This window comes from Athene noctua, chromosome 5, assembly GCF_965140245.1.
Source record: "Athene noctua chromosome 5, bAthNoc1.hap1.1, whole genome shotgun sequence".
Classification (NCBI taxonomy): Eukaryota; Metazoa; Chordata; class Aves; order Strigiformes; family Strigidae; genus Athene; species Athene noctua.
In genome coordinates this window covers 58,270,682-58,291,053 of record NC_134041.1, presented here as the reverse complement: position 1 = coordinate 58,291,053, position 20,372 = coordinate 58,270,682, and the positions used below count along the sequence as shown (strand labels likewise).

Below are 20,372 nucleotides of genomic sequence, written 5' to 3'. Positions count from 1 at the left end.
TGTTTTTCTCCTCTTTTCATACCACATTTCCAGGCATTTCAGTGTTGTAAATGTCGGTAGCCTTTTTTTTTTTCGCAGAGAAGTCCACAGGGTCAGGAAAAAAAGTAATCTTTTGTGGCTGTACTAATCCAGTTCTAAGGAGGAACAATGTAAACTCAAATGTACTTAGGTGAATAACAGAACAACTCAGCTTTCTCAAACTTGATGTCCATGCATATAACCTACGTTTTCAAAAACTGACGTGCATTTAAGAATCCTGTTCCTTGAAAGTCCGTATAAGCTTTGTCCTCATATAAAACACGCTCTCAGATGAACAGCACAAGATCCAAGACAGAAGTGGAAGATAACAGCTAAGGAAGAAAATCACTGGGAGGCAAGTTAGTGAGAGAGAGTCCCTTGTGAGGGGAGCAGAGATGAAGGTATGCTGGGGAAAAGAGGCAAACTACAGGGCAAACTCTTTTCTGTTGCCTATACATAATGTTGAATCACTGATTTTATAGATAACCTTAAGCTTATATGGGTGAAACTGTAGTGTAAGACACAGAAATTTATCAGTTGCATGTGTAGTAATGCAGAAAATTACTATAATCATGAGTCTCAAGTCCTGAGTTTGAGTTAAATACTGCTTCTTCAATGCATTTCAACAACAACAACAAAAATTAGCTGATATAATAAAATTGTTCACACTGCAGATATCAAAGCACAGAGCATGTCCTGGAGAACTGCCATTCTGCTGGTAATACCAACTTTATAAGCTGTATTTTACGAAATTTAACTGCTCGACAGCACAGTTTCTAGGACAATGTAGTGGCCTAGACCAGGGTCTTCAAAAATATCTATGGTTATTTATACTGGATTGAGAATATCCAGACTTCAGGATAATTTGCAGCTCATTAATAAACTGTAGTAAAAATATTACAGAAATAACGTATGTTAATGTATCTTTGTAATTTAAAGGTTAAATTGGTTTAAGGTATTTTGTTATATCTGGTGAGTGAAAACTAAACAGATTTGGGGCTATTTTTAAAAAGTTAATTTCCTAACTATTTCAAACCTTACTTCTTTATCAAAAAATATTTTGTAATGTTTTTAATTTATGGCATTGCTCAAGAACCACCAAGACCAGTAGTTGTTAGGAGAGCTTGGGAAGGCAAATGCACTTTAATATGAAAATATTAGATGTTAGTACTCAGGAAGAACGGGACTGAATGTGAGTAGAAACAGATCAGCCTTGTTTCCTTGTGCAGCCTACTATGAATAAATATCTAGTAGATATTAATCAGCAAATGTATTTCTGTAAGGTAGGTAAGAATGTATGATGAGTTTTTAAAAAGTGTCCTTTTAAATAAGGAAAGATATTAGCTTCTTTGTATCTCCTTCCAATGGGTGCAACTCTCTTTGGAACTGATTTCCTACTTCCATTTTTTAAGTAGTCAAGAGCTCCTTGCAGTTATAGTGGAAAAAATAGTTAATGTTAGTAGTATGTAGCTAGTAAGCAACATATGTCTTAAACAGAAGCTTGGGTTGAGTGATGAGTGCAATATAATAATTTCAGCTGAGAGTTTGGATACCCAGTCCTGACAAAGTCCTGCTTGCCTTTTTATTTCCTTGTAAGAAGTTGTATTTCCTCTTGTGTGCACAGTTATAAATTGAATTTCTGTCTGTGGCTTCCGCATGGAATCCTCTCATAATCTCTGTAATCTGCAAACTAAATTGATGTTATTGCCCATTTTACATATGGGAAAACAAGAGCAGAAAGGTGAAAATACTTGCCTGAGGCCACAAAATGTGTCATCTGCAGAGCTGAAGTTTCCAGCTCACTACTGGGGATAAGAAACTTTTGTTTTAGATCTATACGTGCCGTGTTCTTTCTTTCCTAAACTGAGAAAACACTGTGTGCTTTTGCAGAGGAGGCCTGCTGGAGAAGAACAAGAAACAATCACTTTGCATGTAGAGTGCCAAAAAGGGTTTTCCATAGCAACAGTGTGACAACAAATACACAAAAATCATAAATTGTGTAAAACAGAAATGACCAGTGCGTTTGTGTAAGTTAATTTATCTTCTGTCTTTGACCTTCAGGCAAAAGTAGACAATGAAATCCTTGATTACAAGGATTTAGCAGCCATTCCCAAAGTCAAGGCCATTTATGACATTGAACGTCCAGACCTAATTACTTATGAGCCATTCTACACTTCCGCCTACGAGGACAGACAGGAGAGACAGAGTCTTGGAGAGGTAATGAACCCACAAGCAACTCGTTCTGCTATACGCTTTATTCAAAGCCTGCTTCGCTTCTATCCTCTTTTGAAACAGTTTCTAATTGACACTCCTAGATACCATTGCTGCTGCTGTTCACAGTGCTTTTTCTCTGTTTGATCTGGGTTTAATGGGAATAATCATGATGATGCTTCATGTGCAGAACTTGCACAATTAAACACGCAGTTAAACACCTACATGAACACCAGCCACTGGCAGAGGGGAGGCTTGCAGGCCATCAATATGTGCATTCTCATCACTCACATGGATATCCTAGTCTTTGGGTACTGTGAAGTCCAGAACGTGAGGCAAAAGCCAACCTGGTAGTGGGCTGTGGAGCTCCGATATTCACAAGAGAATATGAGGAATACCATGATCTTCCATGGCAGTAAAAGGATTAAGAGCAGCCGGATGCTTTCTCTCACATATACTGAAGGGAAATGTGTTTCCAGACCACTTCGCCAGACATACTGCATAAAATCTGAACTAGGTCAGGGTGAAGTGCTCCTCCACCGGGGAAGGCAGGTTAGTTGGAAATAGCAGCTTCACATTTTAAACTACTGACATTTAGTAAGGGTTCTTATATCCTGCAATGATAGTTTCGTTCTATCTAATTTATTATCTTAGATGTGTACTTAAAGATATCTTTCAGGTTGTAGGGTCCCCTGGTTTTCTCAGGTGAACTTCCATAACTGCAATTACTACTTATGTGGTTCCAGTGCAGATCATGAAGCAGGTTTTGTTATGTAATACCATCTGACGTATATCAGACTTCTTGAATGCAAATCTAAATGGACATGGAAATGGATTTACTTGCAATCTCAGTGACCTTACTGACTGTAACTGAATTGAGTTTGAAGATGAGCTGAGGAAGAAGGAAGTACAGTAAATCATTCAGGCACCAGTGGTCTTAAGATGCCCAGATCAGTGACTGATAATCTACTTCCTTACTGAAGTGTTCTGTCCACCAACAGGTCAGAGCTGCTTCAGTTTTTCTCCTTTGTTCTTTAATGTTTTATAGGGTTAGTCTTTTAAATTATGACATGAGTTGGAAATTCAGGAGGCTGATCAGCTCAGGAATAAGATAAGAGATTGACACGTCAGAATATTACAGAATTTCCCCCCTCAAATTTATGTTGGTAGTGAATCCAGCTGACATCAGGTTCAGAACCACTGTGAGATGCACTGGTGACCTCTGGCCAGCTCCAACAGGCCTGACCCATTCCACACAACCCTCTACAAACACAAGTTTCTTGTTAGTCACAGAGGAGGAACTAATCTCACCCAGAGAAGATGAACTATTTGTTAATCTTAATGGGAAGCTTCTCAGTGACAAAGCAGTATGTTGGAAGCTGATAAAGCAGTACGGTGGAAGCCGTCTGCTGTTATGCTTGTTCTGGGGATATGCAAAAGCCTTGGGGTTTTCTTACCCCATATTTTCACCAGCATTAAATCCAATTAATTTGTGGTGACTACAGAAATTTGTTCTGAAAACAGAAGGGCTCTTACCTTCTTTTCAGAAGACCTGGGGTTTCCACCCAATGCTACTGCTGACTTCTGTCACCTTGGGCAAGTTACCTCACCTCTTTGTACCTGTTTCTCCTCCCTTCCCTTGCCCTAATGAGAACACAAACCCATCAGGGTGGAGTGATCTCTTACTTTGTGTTTGTGTTGTGGTAATTAAGTGACAACAATCTGGTTACATCATACATCAGTCACCATCATCTTTAAAAAGCAAATAAGGTGACATGTTTAGTCACGGCAGGGATTTGCAGACTTTGAGTGATTTAACCTGCATTCTCTTTGCAAAGTGTGTGTATGTGGTGGTGGTAAATAAAAGAGAACCCTGAGTTTAAGCTTGTACACTAGAAATGCCCTTCACCATGATTGGAAAAAAAAAAAAAAAAAAAAATATCTCCAAGCTTAGCTAAGGAAGATTTCTGGGTGATGAAAGGGAGATGATCAAGAAGAACCATAGTTAATCCAGTAGAGATAAACCTTAATTACAGGGAATGGGCTACAAGAGAATTATATACTTTAGCCATAGAAAGTGTAAAAACACAGCATGAGACTTTCTTCTTTATTGCAATGGAAGGGAAATGCTTTGAAAAGTTTCTCACTCATAATCTCTCTTGTTCATTTAAATCCCAGTCTTATTTTTCTGGAAGCCTGATGAAAACTGTTTTCACATAGCGCCATCTAGCGGGATCGGGCATTTCAGTGACAGACCTGCCAGCAGTTAGCAGGGAGAGGAGGGAGCTTGTCAAGAGCTGGTTTAGCTTCTGATATAAAAGAGATTAAGAGATACGAAATGAGATCTGTAAATAAATCTTCTGTTACTGAGGATGACCCTTAATGTAGTGATAACGTTTCCAGAAATTGTCAGTTACTCAGGTTCTTCATGTCCTATAACTTCTGCTCTGCTGGCAGCAACCTGATTAGCACTGAAATCGTCTTTTCTCAGCTCTGACTTTTGTTGCATAAATATTGAGAGAAGCAGCATTTTACCTGCATGTCCTATGTTTCTAGTGTTCTGTCTATTGTAAGCACTGAATGTCTGTAACAGCTTTCAGTAAACAAGCTGCCGTAAAATAAGAAAAGGTTTTTTCTAATGTGATAGAAGCTTCAAAATGGAGCAAACATCCTATCTGATTGTTTAGTAAGATGACAGTTAAAACGAGGTTGATGCAAAATGCTGGAACTTGTGTTACAAAATGACATCTGTAAAAGTTTACAGAAATTTCCCAGAGCACAAAATAACCTGTACAACTTCAGGTATTAGAGCAGCCCCTTAGATGTCAGAGTGATAGAGCATTGAGCCTGTTGCAGTGAGTAGAAGTTTTACTGTAAATTTTGTCAAAACAGGCTGTCTACACAGCCTTTTTCTTATGTTTGGGGGTTTTTTTTCCCATTTGTTCCAATCTGGAATCATCACCTTTTATTTCCACTGGCTCACTATTCTGGAACTGAGCTGTTTCTTCTCAGTCGACTGCACAGTGTGTTTTGAACTGACTAGTGTAGACTTCTGTGATAGACCAGATTTTAAAAGACCTCATAAACCCTGAAGACCCAAGCATTCCTTGGCAGACTGAGTTTGAGGCATGGCAGTTCACCTGTGCATGATAAAACAGTAAATTGGCTGCAGAGCATTGCTCCGTTTCCCAAAAGGCAAGGAGATGATGTTGGATGGTGATGGAATAAAAATACTTAAAAGGTTGGTCATGGATTCAGCGTGTTACTTTTCTGGCATGCCTCCCCAGTCTTAGATTCCTGTGACTACCTTTTACAGTAGTCATTACCTTAACATCTCAGCAACCACAGCAGATTATGGAAATTTATTTACAGTAACACATAAATTACTACTTTAAAAATGTTGGAATGCACACCACAACATGTGCTTTTTCATTCATATTGAAAGTTTTAGATTAGCTCTCAGTTTTTGTAAAGAATTATGCTACAAAGCATTTTGTGCAATATGCTTCATGCGGAGAAGAATTTTTATAGCTGCTGCTGTTGGATCTGTAATGAAATGGTGGTTTGTTTGCAGTATAGAACTAGTGCAGTTATAAGGATTAGGAAAACAAGAATGTAAAAGACATTCAAGGCTTTGATGGAAGGTAATGAAAGCAGTCTTTAAAAAGCTTTATTGAATCGTGTTTGGATATTTTGCATTCACAGTGTCACCAGAATCATGAGAGTTAATGGTTTCTCAATACAAAATGTATAGCTGGATATTTATTGTCAGAATTTCTGCATATACTACTGCTGTTGTACATTATTGTAATAGACCAGAATCAGCAGTTTTGCTTCTGAGACATTATCTTAATATCTGTATCATTCTATAATAATAGTGGTCTTATTTAAAGCGTAATCTCTTGCCCAGTTTATTATGGCAATTAAACAATATTGAAGTTTAGTGCATAAAGAAAATAATTAAATCATGATCTTCCAGCTTCAAATTGTCTAGTGATTAAAGGGCACATAACTGGTAGTTATACATAGCCTTTGTTCTTGTTTGTACCACCATTGTATGCATAATCCCATGTTTAATTTCTAAAGATATTTCCTTCCTCAGTTTCCCTATCTCTGTAATAGAAACTTTTCATAATATTGTGCATATTTCTGCCCACTGGCCTTTGTGCAGTTCTTTCAATATACATGCCTGTAATTCCTGTCTGTTCTCCTTATGTAACTATGGAAGAACACAGAGATTTAAAGGAGATCATATCAAAGAAATGTTGATGACAACTACGTACTCCTTTGCATGGGTATGAAATGTAGGGCCTCGGGGAGAAGCACGTTTTTGTTGAAGTATGTGTGTTGGAGGAGAAGCATGCTTCATCCTGGAAGTTATTCTGTATTTCTGATTTTCCATGCAAAACTCTGAGTTAAGATTATTTACTTTTGATTTCCACTTTAAAGATTTCTTCATAACAGGCATGGTTATTAAATTAATAATCCTTTCTGATTTTGATCTTTACAGCTATGTTTTAATTACCACAATGATTAGATGGCTGAGAGATGATGTTGCATGATATTTGACTGAATTAATCATGCTTATATTCTCCCAGAAACTTTAATTGCTTCGATGATTTATGGACCAGTTCCTGAGCAATGTGGAAAAAGCAAGTTCCAGTGCTGCAGTGGCCTCAGTAATTTCTGCATTGCCATCTTACGTTGCCATATATCAGTGTATCTGCAGCAATGTTTAGATTGCCATTTTCTGGCCCAGCACATGCAATGATGTTTCGGTAACCTTATTTTTATGTCTTTGCAGTCTCCAAGGACATTATCACCTACCCCGTCTGCAGAAGTAAGTTTGGTGGAACCTTTGGGGGCAGTATCTTACTGTGATTAGAATTACCGACTTCAGCAAATGCAGGTGTTGATTTTGTTGTCAGTCTGATCCATCTCTGTTTGCCACATAGGCACGTTTTCTGAATATTGAAACTTAACAAAAAATAACTGTAGAAAGAAAACATTAAGTTCTTACTGAGAGACTGTACAAAAAATGAAGCTATCACTCCTGCCCGTTTGTTGTCTATAAAGCAGAGTGATTTGTCCAGAAGAGGTCACTTCTTGTATTTCATCCTTCTTGTGGCACATGCAGACTCGGATCTCAGGAGCTGGATGATTTACATGAGCTGAAATGATGCTCGAAGCATCTAAATAATAAGCAATGTTTGCTACTAAAAGATTTGCAGTTTTGTTTTGAAGAAAGCATTACTATGGTTTGGTTTGGTTTTGCTTTTCCATAGGAGTTAATTTGAACAGCACAATAACATGAAGCATTTTGTAAGTCTTTTGTCACAATACAATAGATGCCACTGCAGAATCAGTATGATTTGGGAGGTGGGCGGTTTTGATTATTTGCAATGTAAAGGTTGTAGTGATTGCTACGTGTTAAAAAAATGACTATAAAATTTCTTGCAAATCTTCATGTATTAACATCAGTCCTGTCACTTTTGTCCTGATTTGATTTGTTTTGTAGCGGTGGGGAAGTAGGTTTGTTCATTTTGGGGTGGCATTTTTTTTTCTTGTTGGCTTTTTTTCTACGGGAAACCAAGTAAATTGAATTTTGCTGTACAAGAAGGTGTCATGTTTTCAGATACAAGGGGAATCTAATTTGGATACTAAATAGTTTTTGATGTAGCTAGTCCTGGTAGTGGTAAATTAACCTGCGGAGAGCTCTGTGCTGTACCCATTGAATTCTTGCTGGTCTCCAAGCTGAAGGCTAGCTCTTGTATCTTGTGCAGCATGCTGCAGGACAGGCATACTCCAAATGCAGCTTCCCTTATGGAGTCACAGGAATGTGGGCAAATCTAGGATTGTATAGAATGTAATAGAAATTACAGGTGGAGTTGGAACCTTCCAAGACTGAACTCTGACCCAGGCTATTAAAATGGATTGGAGTCTTTGAAACAGATCATTAGTCATAATGAAGTTGAAAGCTTAAGGGATATTGTTATTTCAGTATCTCCTGCTGATGTCTCCAGATCCGTGAAAGTTAAGTGCTGCTAAAAATACGTAATGTGCATTTGCATTTATTAGTGACTGCTTCTGTTCTGCAGGGTTATCAAGATGTTCGGGATCGCATGATTCACAGGTCTACTAGTCAGGGCTCCATTAATTCTCCAGTGTATAGTCGTCATAGCTACACACCCACCATGTCACGTTCCCCTCAGCATTTCCACAGACCTGGTAAGGGCAACTGTATTAGAAGTATATGTAAAACTATTGTTTCTTTATTATGTCACTTAGTGGTGCAGCGAAGCACTTGTTTTCTCTTAGCAGTAAAAATTTAGGATTGAAAAATTGTTGCGTATTTTAATATCTCCTACCTGTTGTTTTGTTCTTGATTGATGCAGTCTTTTGCACTAGGCTGATGAATGTTTCTTACATCATAAATATGGATCTTCAGATTTTGTTTCTGATTAATTATTTTTTAAATCTTTATATGTTTCTGAAAAGAAGAAAAAAATTCTAGTAGTAAATCACAAACTTCATTCTGGAATTTGGGAAAAGTATCATATATTGGAAACAAAAGTTATGGCTTGACTGGAGAAGTCAGTAATGTAGGATTCCTCCCTCCTAAAACCCACTTCATTTAGAGCTTGGTGTAGCCATAGAATCTCAGATTCAGCAGCAAAACTGCCAGATATTCCAAATTGGTAGTAATTTTTTAAAACATAGAGTCGTAGTTCACAAGGTAGATTTCTCAATTAAAACCATAGTCAATTGCCTGGGAACATTTTAAAAGCACAAACCTCATTTACTGGTTTAGCAGTGATGTAGAAGTTCTATGTACAATATAAAAAATACACAGGTCATTCAGGTTCCCAGTGCACTCAGAATTATTGGTTGTGTATATAAAAGCCAGATATGAAAATGGACTGTTCATCTACATCCAGATTGCATAAAAATCTATCTCTAAATGCTATTCATTGAAGACTTTTCAAAATGGATTTTATTATTTATGGTAATGAATTAAATCTTTGTGATCTGTTTTTAAATTAAGTGATACAACCGTGCAGTTTCATCATCTTTGGTGATTACAGCTGAACAGTTGGGATGCCAAAAGCCCATATACAATAGGAGCTGCATTTTTAAAATTAAAGATTTGTAATAGAGCCACCACTGTGGAACTTGAATGCAGTAGCCATTTCCTAGTGGGGGTGGGCTGAAAGCAGCTAATTGTGTCTGTCAGTGAATGCCTTATTTAAAGGACCCAAGGGAGGTGGGACAGAAGCAAATTGTGTCTGATACTTAGTGCTGACAACATGGCTGTGTTTTAAGATGATGTTATAACTGAAACCAAAAGAGACTTAAAAGCATGAAAAAGCTGCAAACTTCTGTCTCTTGATTCTGGCAATTCTGAGGGGATTTTTCCATTTGTGTCAGTTGTATCAGCAATATGAACAAATCCAGGCCCTGTTCCAGACTTTACTGTGATTGAGTTTTACGGTCTGTGTTCAGTCAAGGACCTTCCCCAGAAGCAGTCTCTGTTTATGTAACTCTTGTGATGGGCAGATGGGCTCAAGCTAGAGATTGGATTCAAATGTAAAATCTTCAAAAGTTCGCAGCCTGAGGGATTTTCTGAGAAGATATTTGTTCAAACTTATCTCTGTTCAGATGATCTCATCTTTGGCTCACCTGTTTCTGTTTCTCATATGACCCAGAAGTAATTGTGTCGAATTCATCATTTTGATCTTTCCTACCCTGCTTTGGGGTAATTGTTTATGCTACTTTATAATTTTCCCACAGTAATTATTCATGTTGAATAATAGCACATGTGTATTTACCATTTTTCTCCTAATGACACTTCCTATTATCATGTTATTTGCAAGAATAGTTTCTCTCTGAATAAACCCAGTGGCCCCAGATAACTTCTCTTTGGCTCCCAGGTAGCCCTTGAGAGAGAAGTGAACCGCTGTGTTGACGTTGTCAGCATAAGGTTCTGCAAAAATTTGAGTGCTACAAGTTTTGAAAAAGTTTGCAGCCTTTTCCTCCTGCGGTGCCCTAGCTGATGTTGGCAGCATTTTGGAATGTCCTAAAACAATAGAAAACAGCTTGCATGCCTCTTGACTGACATTTTTTGATCAGGCACTTTTCAAACAGCTGCTTTCTTAACTAATTGAGCGTCAATGTTTGTGATGTTTGCATGCTGGTACCAGGCAACTTTTTGGTAACAAGACATAGATCAGAAGCTCGTTAAGCCAATAAATGTTATGCTAAGTTAGTGATGCAGTTCAGATCTGAGCCTCTCTTCTAATACTTCCTGTAATTGTGTCTAACACTAATAAACCCTTCGGTACGTCTTTAACCTTTTTTTTTTCTCCTTCCTTCTTTTCAGAATCCTAATTGTTCAATGCCTTTTTTTTTCTTCCTTTGAAGCCTCCTTCCCTGCCTTTCTCTTATTGTTTTTCTTTGTTTTCATTTTGTTCTGCCCCCCGATTCCCTGCTGCCGCAGAGCTGCTCTCTACTGGTGTGCAGCGGTTGTCATACCTGCGCACTAGCAGTCTCAGCTCCGCTCACCATGACTCCCGCCCCAACTCCCCCTTCCGACACCACTTCATCCCCCATGTCAAAGGTAAGGAGCCAGGCCTCCCCAGGGAGTACCCTTCAGGCTGGAGATTTATTAGCATTCTGTCAAAGCTAATAAGCTGTATCTCCGGAAGGTTGTCATTGGCTGTATAGCTGAGCATGCCTCGAAATGTGCCGTTACACTTAAAACTATGTTAGAATAGACATAATGTCCTTTTTTTGGAGGAAATATGTCATTTCTAAGGGCCCTAGTTGAAGAATCATCAAGCAATTACCTATTAAAAATATGCAGGAAAGCATTATCATTTACTATTTAGAACCTATATGTGTCTAATTTAGTTTCTTTCTAAAGCAGTACATAACAATCACTACAGCAGTCAGCGTACCAAATTTAATTATTATCTCCACATTCTTAAAAGATGTATGTAAAAATTGACTACAGATATTGCCCGGATGATCAAAAATAAGGGTAGGGGAAAAAAAATTTACCTAAAGATCAATGGCAACAAGGAAGTTAACTGTTAATCACATTGGCAATAATTAGTGCCCAACCAAGTAAAATTAAAATCTCTAAGCCTCTCCTCAACTAGTGAGAATCAGCAGACTCTGCTGAAGGCAGTAGAGTGCCAGGGATTTACACTACCTGAGGATATGGTCATTTCTCTGTTTTTCAATCTGTTATTTTCCATGGTTTGATTTGGGGGAGGGTTGTTCTTTCATTGTGTCCCTTCAAGGAGCTCACTCAGCTCAATAAGCTTTTTGTTTTCTTTCTTGCTTTCTGTGAATGAGGTTTTACTTTTATTTCTATTGGAGCACTCTCTGCCTATGCTGTCTCTCCTGTTGGGGGAGAAGGTCATAGCTTATATCACCTACAAGAGCTCAAAAAGAGGCAGCTGAGTAAATTGAACATAGATTCTATTCTGCCACCACTGATTAATGTAGATAATCATAAACTGGAGATAATCAAAAACAGTTGCAAGGAAGTTGTTGCCATGAACTGTCAAGAAATGCTAATAGATCTCAACATTATAGCTCTTCAAGCATTCAGATCACCATTACTAATTTTATTCTTGTCTTTTCTTAGATATTTTTATTAATATGCACTCCTATTATGTCACTAAAAAAAAACCTCACTTCAAACTTAAAAGATTGGGACCCTTAAAAATAGATACACTGCTCATTTCAGCATGCAGTTAATTCATAGTCCTTGCAATTTCAACATTTCTCTGCTGTAAATCCAAATTAATGCTCACACTCTTTCAGGTGACATTTTCATTCTTTTTCTGTTGAGAAAATAGCTTCTTCAGCAGATAAATCAGAAGAACTATTGGAAATCCATCTTTATTGTTTTCAGATTTCAGAGTTACCTGGTGTGTAGATTAGGTATGTATCTCAGTTATTGGTAAAAAGGCCAAGTGGGATTGTAAACTGTAAACAAAGGCCCTGTAAACAAAGGGATGGGTATGGTTCTTATCAGGTATGTAACATAAGACATTGTAAGAATCCACAATTTTCAGAAAATTTGACATAAAGGTCTTGGGCCTGTACAGGATTTATGTGTTGTAACTCAACAAAGCTCCTGAAAACTCAAATTCATATTACTGTGACAGTGTATTATACCATCTGAGGATGTGGTACATTTGAGAAGAGGTACCCACATCTTTTAATTCACATGGCTGAATTGAAAGAGTAATCTTTTAATAGTTAGTTGAGAGAAAGAACCACCTTCTTAAGGTGATCTAAGTTTTGTGCCTAGGTTAATGTGGTGGGAATATCAGCATGGTTTTAATTTATTTCTGGTTTTTGTCCCTGAGAAGGAAGGACACTGCTCAAAAAAACCCCCCAAAACCACTTTTGTGTTTCAGTTCAGCACTGCAAGCTGAGTTCCCTCAGAGCCAAACTCAGACATTTATAAAATGTACACAGATAAAGTCTTTTGGGGTAGTTTTGGTGATGATCTGGAAGAAAACATAAAATAGTATTGCGGAGTTCCCTGATGACATGCAGATGGGGAGAGTAGTAATCAGTAAAGAACATGAGCAACAGTTTTCTCAGTGTACAGCATAGCCAAACGTAGGCCGTGCTTCTAAGTGACTGTCCATCTGGACATGCTGGGAAGAGCAGTGACTCTGAAGAGGATTTGACTGTTCCAGTGGGTGTTAGGAGGAATGGATAGGACAGCAGAAAGATGCTGCAGCCAAAATAGCTAAGTAGAGACATTAGGTGCTTGAGCAAATTCTACAGGGAATTGAATTGGTAGATCAACAGTCCCAGCAGGATGGGTGATGTAAGAAACACTGCAGAAGCTTCAGAGAAGGACCACCAAATAATTCCCAGTCTTGTAGTGAAAAAGTTATGGCTGTTAATAACACTATCAAATGGAAAGATTTTGTAGTGATTTGTTCAGTGTCTGTGTACCTGTGTGGTAACAGAAGGTTCTCCCATATAGCAGGCAAAGATACAATAAGATCCTACATTACACTTAAATTAGATAAAAATCAGTGTTATTTCTCTGACGTCTTTAAGGTGAAGATAAGTAGCTATTGAAACAGCTTAGGAAAAAGTTTTGTCTTCCCATTACTACAAAATATTGAAAGGTACAAAAGGTCAGAAGGCCTGAAGACCTTGGTAATTTTTCCAGTGTGTTAAGTGATCAACAAAGTGCTCACAAAACATTAGTTGAACAAGTGTTCATAATGTTCCCTAAGTCAAAGCAAGCTCTGGCTTGTCCTGTAAAAGGAATGTGATGGAAGATAGTTCTTAATCAGATATACTCTGAAAAGACATGTAGTGTATCTATGCACAGGTGTATTAACAGTGCACATGCATTTAAAGAAAGGCGAGGTGATAAGGATTGGTAATATTTTTTGTTAAATAAACATCTCTAGTGTTACAACATGCAGGTGTAAGTGTTGTCATAGGAAGAGCTAATATAGCTTGCCCAGTGTATGATTGACAGGGTGGTGTGGGGTTTTTTTAACATTCAAGTAGTGTTGGTTGAAGTCCCCATGCACTGTATTGTGTGTCCTCTTCACACTACTTCATGTTTAGAACTAGATATTTTGTTATCAACTGATGAGATTGATCTGGGTTTCCCACGTGGTTCTTCATTTGTCCTCCTTGCATACCATGTGTGTCCAAATACTCCCTTTATACATCTGTGCAGCAGAAAAGGGAGATTATGGGATGCATCTACTGCAACTCCCTGATATTCTTATCTGTAGGGGTTTGCCTTGGGTATTCTAAGTGTCTGTTTTCAAAGTTTAAAAAACTACATTATTTTACCTTGAGAGTGGCATTTCTGTGTGTACTAGGGAATTAGGCCCTTGTGAATAAATCTCAAATGAGAACTATAGCACTGTAGGGGTTAATTAGATGTGATAGATACATTTGCAGTGATTCAAAGAAAAGGCATCACGTCATCTCCTTGTTACTTGAGCAGCCTTTCTGAAAGCACTTGTACTTTTAGCAGGAAGGTGGACTGGGTGTCAGTTTATAAGAAAGATTTCATAAAGCTATAGTTTTGGGGATTTTCTTCCTTTAGGAATCAGAGAATATGGATCGTTCCAAAACTGCTTTGGTAAAGGGGCATAATTTCCAGTCAGGATAGTCATAATAAAAGTGACATCCAACATGTTATGCCTGTGTTAATTTTGTATCATCAAGCCAGAAAAGTAGACATTTAGGCCAGTTCCAGTCTGTCTTCACACAACATAATGCTTAAAGAAGTGTGATGCTCAAGCCTTGTAGACATGGCCAGATGTAAACTTTGAGGAGCAAAGTGGCTAAATATGCCTCAGAAAGTCTTAGTGAAAGTTTGTTGATGTAACGTATATATCGAATGAGCTGGAAGAGGGTGTAATATGCATCAGCTTAGGCTTCATTTAATCTTGTTTGGACTCTATTGGATTTGGTCTTGTCTCAATAAAGTACTGTCTTTGCTATGAAAGAATCAAAACAAGTCCATGAATGAAAGAAACCCTGACCCTACTGAAATCAAAGACAAAACTCTCATTGAGAACGAGGATTTCATCTCACATGCCTAGAATTTTTCAGAGGCATTCAAGAATATTGCAAAGCCCCCGTAAGATTTCTGCATAAAGAGCTCCAATTAATGTGTATTCCTTTGCTCACAGACCTTCCCATAAAGAATCTGCCCACCTTCATGGTGAATTTGGGCCTTGGTTTTCATAGATTCCTGCTTTCCTTCCCTGAGGCGGGTCTCTGAAATCAAATGTTCTCTGTGACTGATAACTATTTCCAGGGTTTTGGAGATGCAGCTTAAAGCTCTGCTCCGGAAAACAGCCGTGCTTTGGCTTTTTCATGACTTTCAGTTTTGTGTGGGAAATAAGGGCTACACATCTGGGCAAGATGATGAATGATAGTTTGACAAAACCTGAATAGGACAGTATTTCAGGTGGTGTTGAGCCCTTTTTCCTATGTCTTTTCAGAGTAGAGCAACTAAATTGCAAGTGGGCGGAAGGCTTAACGTTGGTTGCAAGTTGACAGAAGGCTTAGTGTTGGTTGCATATGGGGTTTTTGGCCTGATTCTGTGAACTTAGCTTGTGAATCACACAGTGAGCCCAGTGGTGAACACTTTAGAAGGCAGCAGGAACCTGTATTACACTCTGCTATGGGTAGGCAAGCAATTATATTCCTGACTGCTAGGGGAACCTGCTTAACAAATTGAGCTGCAGAAAATGGGAACCACCTGATGGAGCAAACAGAACGAAGGAAAAAAAGCCTCTGAATTTCACTTCTAGGCTGCTGTGCTCAAGTGATTGATTTTTATTTTAAACTTACTTCATTATCTCTTAACATCCCCCACCCACCTACACGCACACATATTCAACCTCATGCCAGGGATGTGGGAAGTAGTTTTTCCTATAGTGTTGGCGAACTGTAGTGCTCTTGTTGCTTAGTGGAGTTAACACTAGTTACGGCATATCTGAGATAGTAAGAGAGCCTCTCATGTGCAGGCACAGCAGCAAGGAACCCAAATGCAGAGCATGCACAGCCCCTACTTTTATGTAAAGCTGCAAGCAGGCCGGCCACGAGGCCCTGGAAGGCAGGTACAGGCAGGCTAGCAGCTCCCCTTTTCTGTGTGCCTGTGCACGTTCCACAGATGTTGGCACTGGTTTCATAAATTGTGGGTGATTTTACAGCTGCATTTGAAGCACTTAAGCCTTGTTATCAGACTGGGCTCCTCAGGGATGATCTAATGAGAATCTAAGTAGATGTACCATTCCCTCCTGCAGTGGTTGGAAATGATGAGACTGCCATCCTAGAAAGTGTAAAGGAGAGTCATTTGTCAGTACTAGTAGGAATCATTAGGAAGAGAGAGACTGCACAAGAACCCCAGGAAATAGAAGCCAACAGAGACATCAGTAAAGCACCATGTGAAGGATGATGCCACACTAATTATCTGCCTGGTGCTGTATGCATTATACAACATCACCAGTTCTCTCTAAAGAAATTATCTGTATACCAGATACAAGATTAGCCAGTGTATATTTATGGATGTGAGCATATTTAGTTGTGTCTAGTTGAGACAAAGAAGGGGGTACAAGTGGGGTTTCTTCCCTGTATTTGTAGTGTTGGTGATAGAGGCATTGTAAATTGAATGTGCCCTTATTTTGACTACCAGTTCCCAACAGGTAAAATGTACTTGTGACTCCTCTGTTGTGACAAGTCCACAGTTCAATAAATCACTTGATTCTTCTCTTTCATTGAATATACTAAGTGCTAATGGAGGCAGGAGTCAGAATGACATGTCTCTATAAAGGTTATAAATTTTAGAATTAACTCTATCTTGAGGCCATCTCAGTACTGATATTTTTTTCCCTATAAGACAATGGTTTTATTGAAAAGTAACTCATAATTTCTTAATAGAAACAAAAGACATAAGTAATATCAGCTTAAGTTAGGTGTTTCACCATCACAATATCTCAAAGGCAGGACAAGTAGAACACTATTGGAATTGCCAAGTATAGGAACATACATTAAGACAATATAGTTTTAACACATCATTCATACTGCTTTTTGATGTTAGGAGACCCAGCAATTACTGTTACCTGGCCAGAAGCTCAACATCGCTATGCCCAAAATAGAGAACCACCATCAACTCTTGTGGTTGAAAGAACATCATGTAATTTACAGAAAAGAGCATCGTTTCATTTACAGAAAGAACATCATGAAATATCCAAGTGCTCCCTATGGAATTTTGCACATGCATTCTTCTGGAAAAATTTTGTACAGCCAAGCCCCCTGAAATGTGCATGTAATTTTTAAAACATGCAGATGGATTAACTTGTATACTGGCAAAGGCTTCTGCTGGCACATCTCTAAGCAAGGTTTTAAAGAGTGCTTTTTTTTTTCTCTTTTTTGGTGCCTTTTAGATTGACAGATGACCGTTCAAGTAAAAGAGGAGCTTCTGTGTGAAGTGTAAAGAAAAATTCCTTTTTCCTTCCCCCCCACCTGCACCAAATAAATAAATCTCTGCCAAGTCCAAGGTTTTGGGTCCTCTAAGGGGACATAGGAAACCTGTAGCTGAAAGGAGGACTGCAGTTTATTTTTTGTTGTGTTTTACAGCCCTCCTGTACTTGTCCACCCCTCTTTTTTTTTTTTTTTTTTCCTTGCTCTGTTAATCAGCTTTTCTAGGTTTTATTAAGCCTTTGTGCCTACCTGAAGGATGGAAGGGATTTGATGCTGCCGTACTTTTCACCATTGTGGTCACTCATACCTGTGTAAAATAAGCATTCATGTGGACAGTTTTGCTTGTGCAAGTTTGCATTAGCGTGAAGAATGGCACAAAGTAAAAGGCAGCACCATTCTTTTATCATACACACACAGTTGTGCGTTTGGATATCTGGCTGTTATGTCTTGATACTTAGGAATCAGTCAGCATGGTTCTGCGACAGTCCTCTTGCCCTGACAGGCTCAGGAACTTTCAGGGCCGTTGAATAGCTATGGTGGATTGTTAGGAGGCAAAGAAATAGTCCTGGTGAGAGTAATCCTACAAATTAAACAAACCTTGTGTGCAAAATGGATCCTAAGTTTTTAGACATTAGATTCAGATTTGCTAAATCACCAGTGGTGAAGTATTGTCACCAGAGCCAAATTTGGCATTGACAGAGATTTGGGGTGACACCAACAATATGGGTACAGCCAGCAGTTGGGATGCATTACTTAACAAATTATCTTGCCATATCGAAAATTTCCTACCAGAGAGCTAAACCAGTGAAAGAGTGTGTAAGGAACAGTTATGCCTTTTGATATGGGCCAAGTGACCTAACCACAATTTTCCATCTCTAGCTTCTGTATGCTTTTGGTTTAGGGAACCGTAGTAACTGCCAGCATCTGCTTCTACCTGCTTGGGAGTTGGTTTCATTTTGGGTTTGCATATCAACTACTATGCTTTGTGTCTGCAACTTTTAACTCCAAATATTGATCTCCGTACTAAATCACTGCCAAGTAACCTTCCATTCTTTTTTTCCACGCTGCCCATCTAATCACCAGCTACGAGCACACAGCTCCTGCCTGCATGCCGACAGAATGAGTCTGAGCTGCTCAAACCTCAACTCCAGCCTGAACATGAATTTTTGTCTCTGCAGGAATATCAGGGGAAAAAAGTCACCAGGGCTACCAGTTCTTGTTATTGTTTGTGTTTATATTTTTGGTTCAACTTCTTTTCTCCCTAGAGGTTTTGATTCCACCAGTTTTGTTTGGGTTTGATTGGGCTTGCTTTTTTTTATTGCTCTCCCTCTTCTCATTTTGTTTTCTCCATTCTTTCATTGGAGGCAATGAGCCGTCCAGCGGTCGGAACTCCCCTGTCCCCTATCGGCCCGACAGCCGCCCTCTCACTCCAACTTACGCTCAGGCCCCTAAACATTTCCATGTTCCAGGTAGGAGCTGGCACTGTATGTGTCTCGGTGTCCTGTCACAGTGTAGAATGTAGCCTTTGTAACTTTTGTCTTGTCTCCATTGTTTCACGCTGTTTACCATGGGGTGCACCCTCAGGGTTTGGAACTGCGCTTCCTGAGAGGAGTAGTGTGTTAAGATATGGTGGGGGGTTCATTGTGATTTTTATCTATTCTGTTGGTCAGGTGTTTCACTGTTAGAATGCCTTGGTTTTCAAGGGTCTGTTGATGGCCTGTGAGCTGAATATGAGTTATATAGGGCTTGATTTTCCTCCCAGTTGCACCAGCCGAGCACCAGCATAACTCTGCTAACTTTGGAGGAGTTGGTTTTGATTCACATGCAGAAAAGAGTTGACCAGTGAGCCATTAAGTGTGTTGTTCATTCAGATTGTTGTGACTTGTTTTGGTCCTGAACCCAACAGTTCTAGTTTAGTGTTCCCTTTTTTTAAAAAATAGATGAGGATGTTTCTTTGCTTGATTTGTGCAATGGCTTGTGGACCTGCAGATCCACAAGGATGTATGCCTTAGGATGTCCTCTCTATAAGGGCATTCTCTGTTTTGAAGTGAGCCACCCAGTTCTTCCAGCCTCTGAGAAGATCATCTGTCTTGGATTTTGATGGGATGAGGGTGCATATGCCTAGGGTTGTGGAGATACATCTTCTGACCGCATCAGTGCTAGCAGAAAGCCTTACTATATCCAGTTATTCTTCAGGTGCCCTTCAGTCTAGTATCCTTTCGCACTGCCAGAGGTTACTGCTCTTCCTCCTTTCCTCAGATCTGGCAGATAAACTGTTTGCGGGAACTTCCCTTTCAGTCAGTGTGACCTGGCTTGGCTAAGGTAGGCTGTTTTAACTGCTGAAGCTAACCTGGCTCACTTTGACTTGCGTAAGCTAAAGCGCACTTGCATGAAGAGCTCTGAGTAATAATCCTAGCATGGTGGGAGAGCTGTCCTCCTCAGCTGGCACAGTGCAGCCACGGAAGGAGCTGTGTTCCTATCATCTTTACAGCTTTCTGGTGTAGATGTGCGCAAAAGTACTGCATGACTACCCTTGTAATGTTTATACCTATTTGCGGGTCAAGTAGCCATAACAGATCACTAACAAGAATGAAATACCTCAGTGTCTTTGTGTGCAATGAATTTGCCTGTTTAGTCAAGGAGTAGGGTTCTGCAGAGTAAGATTTGCCTCTGTTTCAATAGATCTTTAGGATTAGCTTTCCTTAACGCCAAAAGCTAAATTGTCTCCTGTAGCACTTTAATTGGACCTGCGATACACAGCATGTATTTCTAAAATGCTTTTTCATCTTCCATTTTAATGTCACTGGAAACTTTTTTCAGGCAGTATGAAGCAGCAAAATGGGTTTCTGACATTAATTTTCTAGTTCTCGGTAGCTCTTTTTGGTCTTTGAATAAGATTTTGACAGATTTTTGCACTGTAGCACTGATTTTAGATTAACTTTTGTATTTGTAGCTGTGCCGAATACATGAAGTGTTGGCTTGGGTGGGAAGGTAGTTTAGAACAAACTGATTCCTGTCTTAGATTATTATTTGTAAGAATATGGTATCTTTTAGATATGCTGTAGATTTACTGCATTAGAATTCTGGGGAGTGTTTTTATTCTCATTTACATTGATAACATGCAATATGGTGCTTAC

The 20,372-nt window shown here is 39.0% G+C and overlaps 1 protein-coding gene across 2 annotated transcripts in view; it reads left to right on the top strand.

Moving 5' to 3' along the window:
- ABLIM1 (actin binding LIM protein 1) overlaps positions 1-20,372 on the top strand; it is a 153,477-nt gene that overhangs the window by 111,747 nt on the left and 21,358 nt on the right. For both annotated transcript variants that reach the window (XM_074907795.1, XM_074907796.1), the window contains exons 11-14: positions 2,080-2,235; positions 7,034-7,069; positions 8,328-8,457; positions 18,600-18,704. In XM_074907795.1, the coding sequence (XP_074763896.1) occupies positions 2,080-2,235; positions 7,034-7,069; positions 8,328-8,457; positions 18,600-18,704 (427 nt within the window). The remainder of the gene's footprint in view (positions 1-2,079; positions 2,236-7,033; positions 7,070-8,327; positions 8,458-18,599; positions 18,705-20,372) is intronic.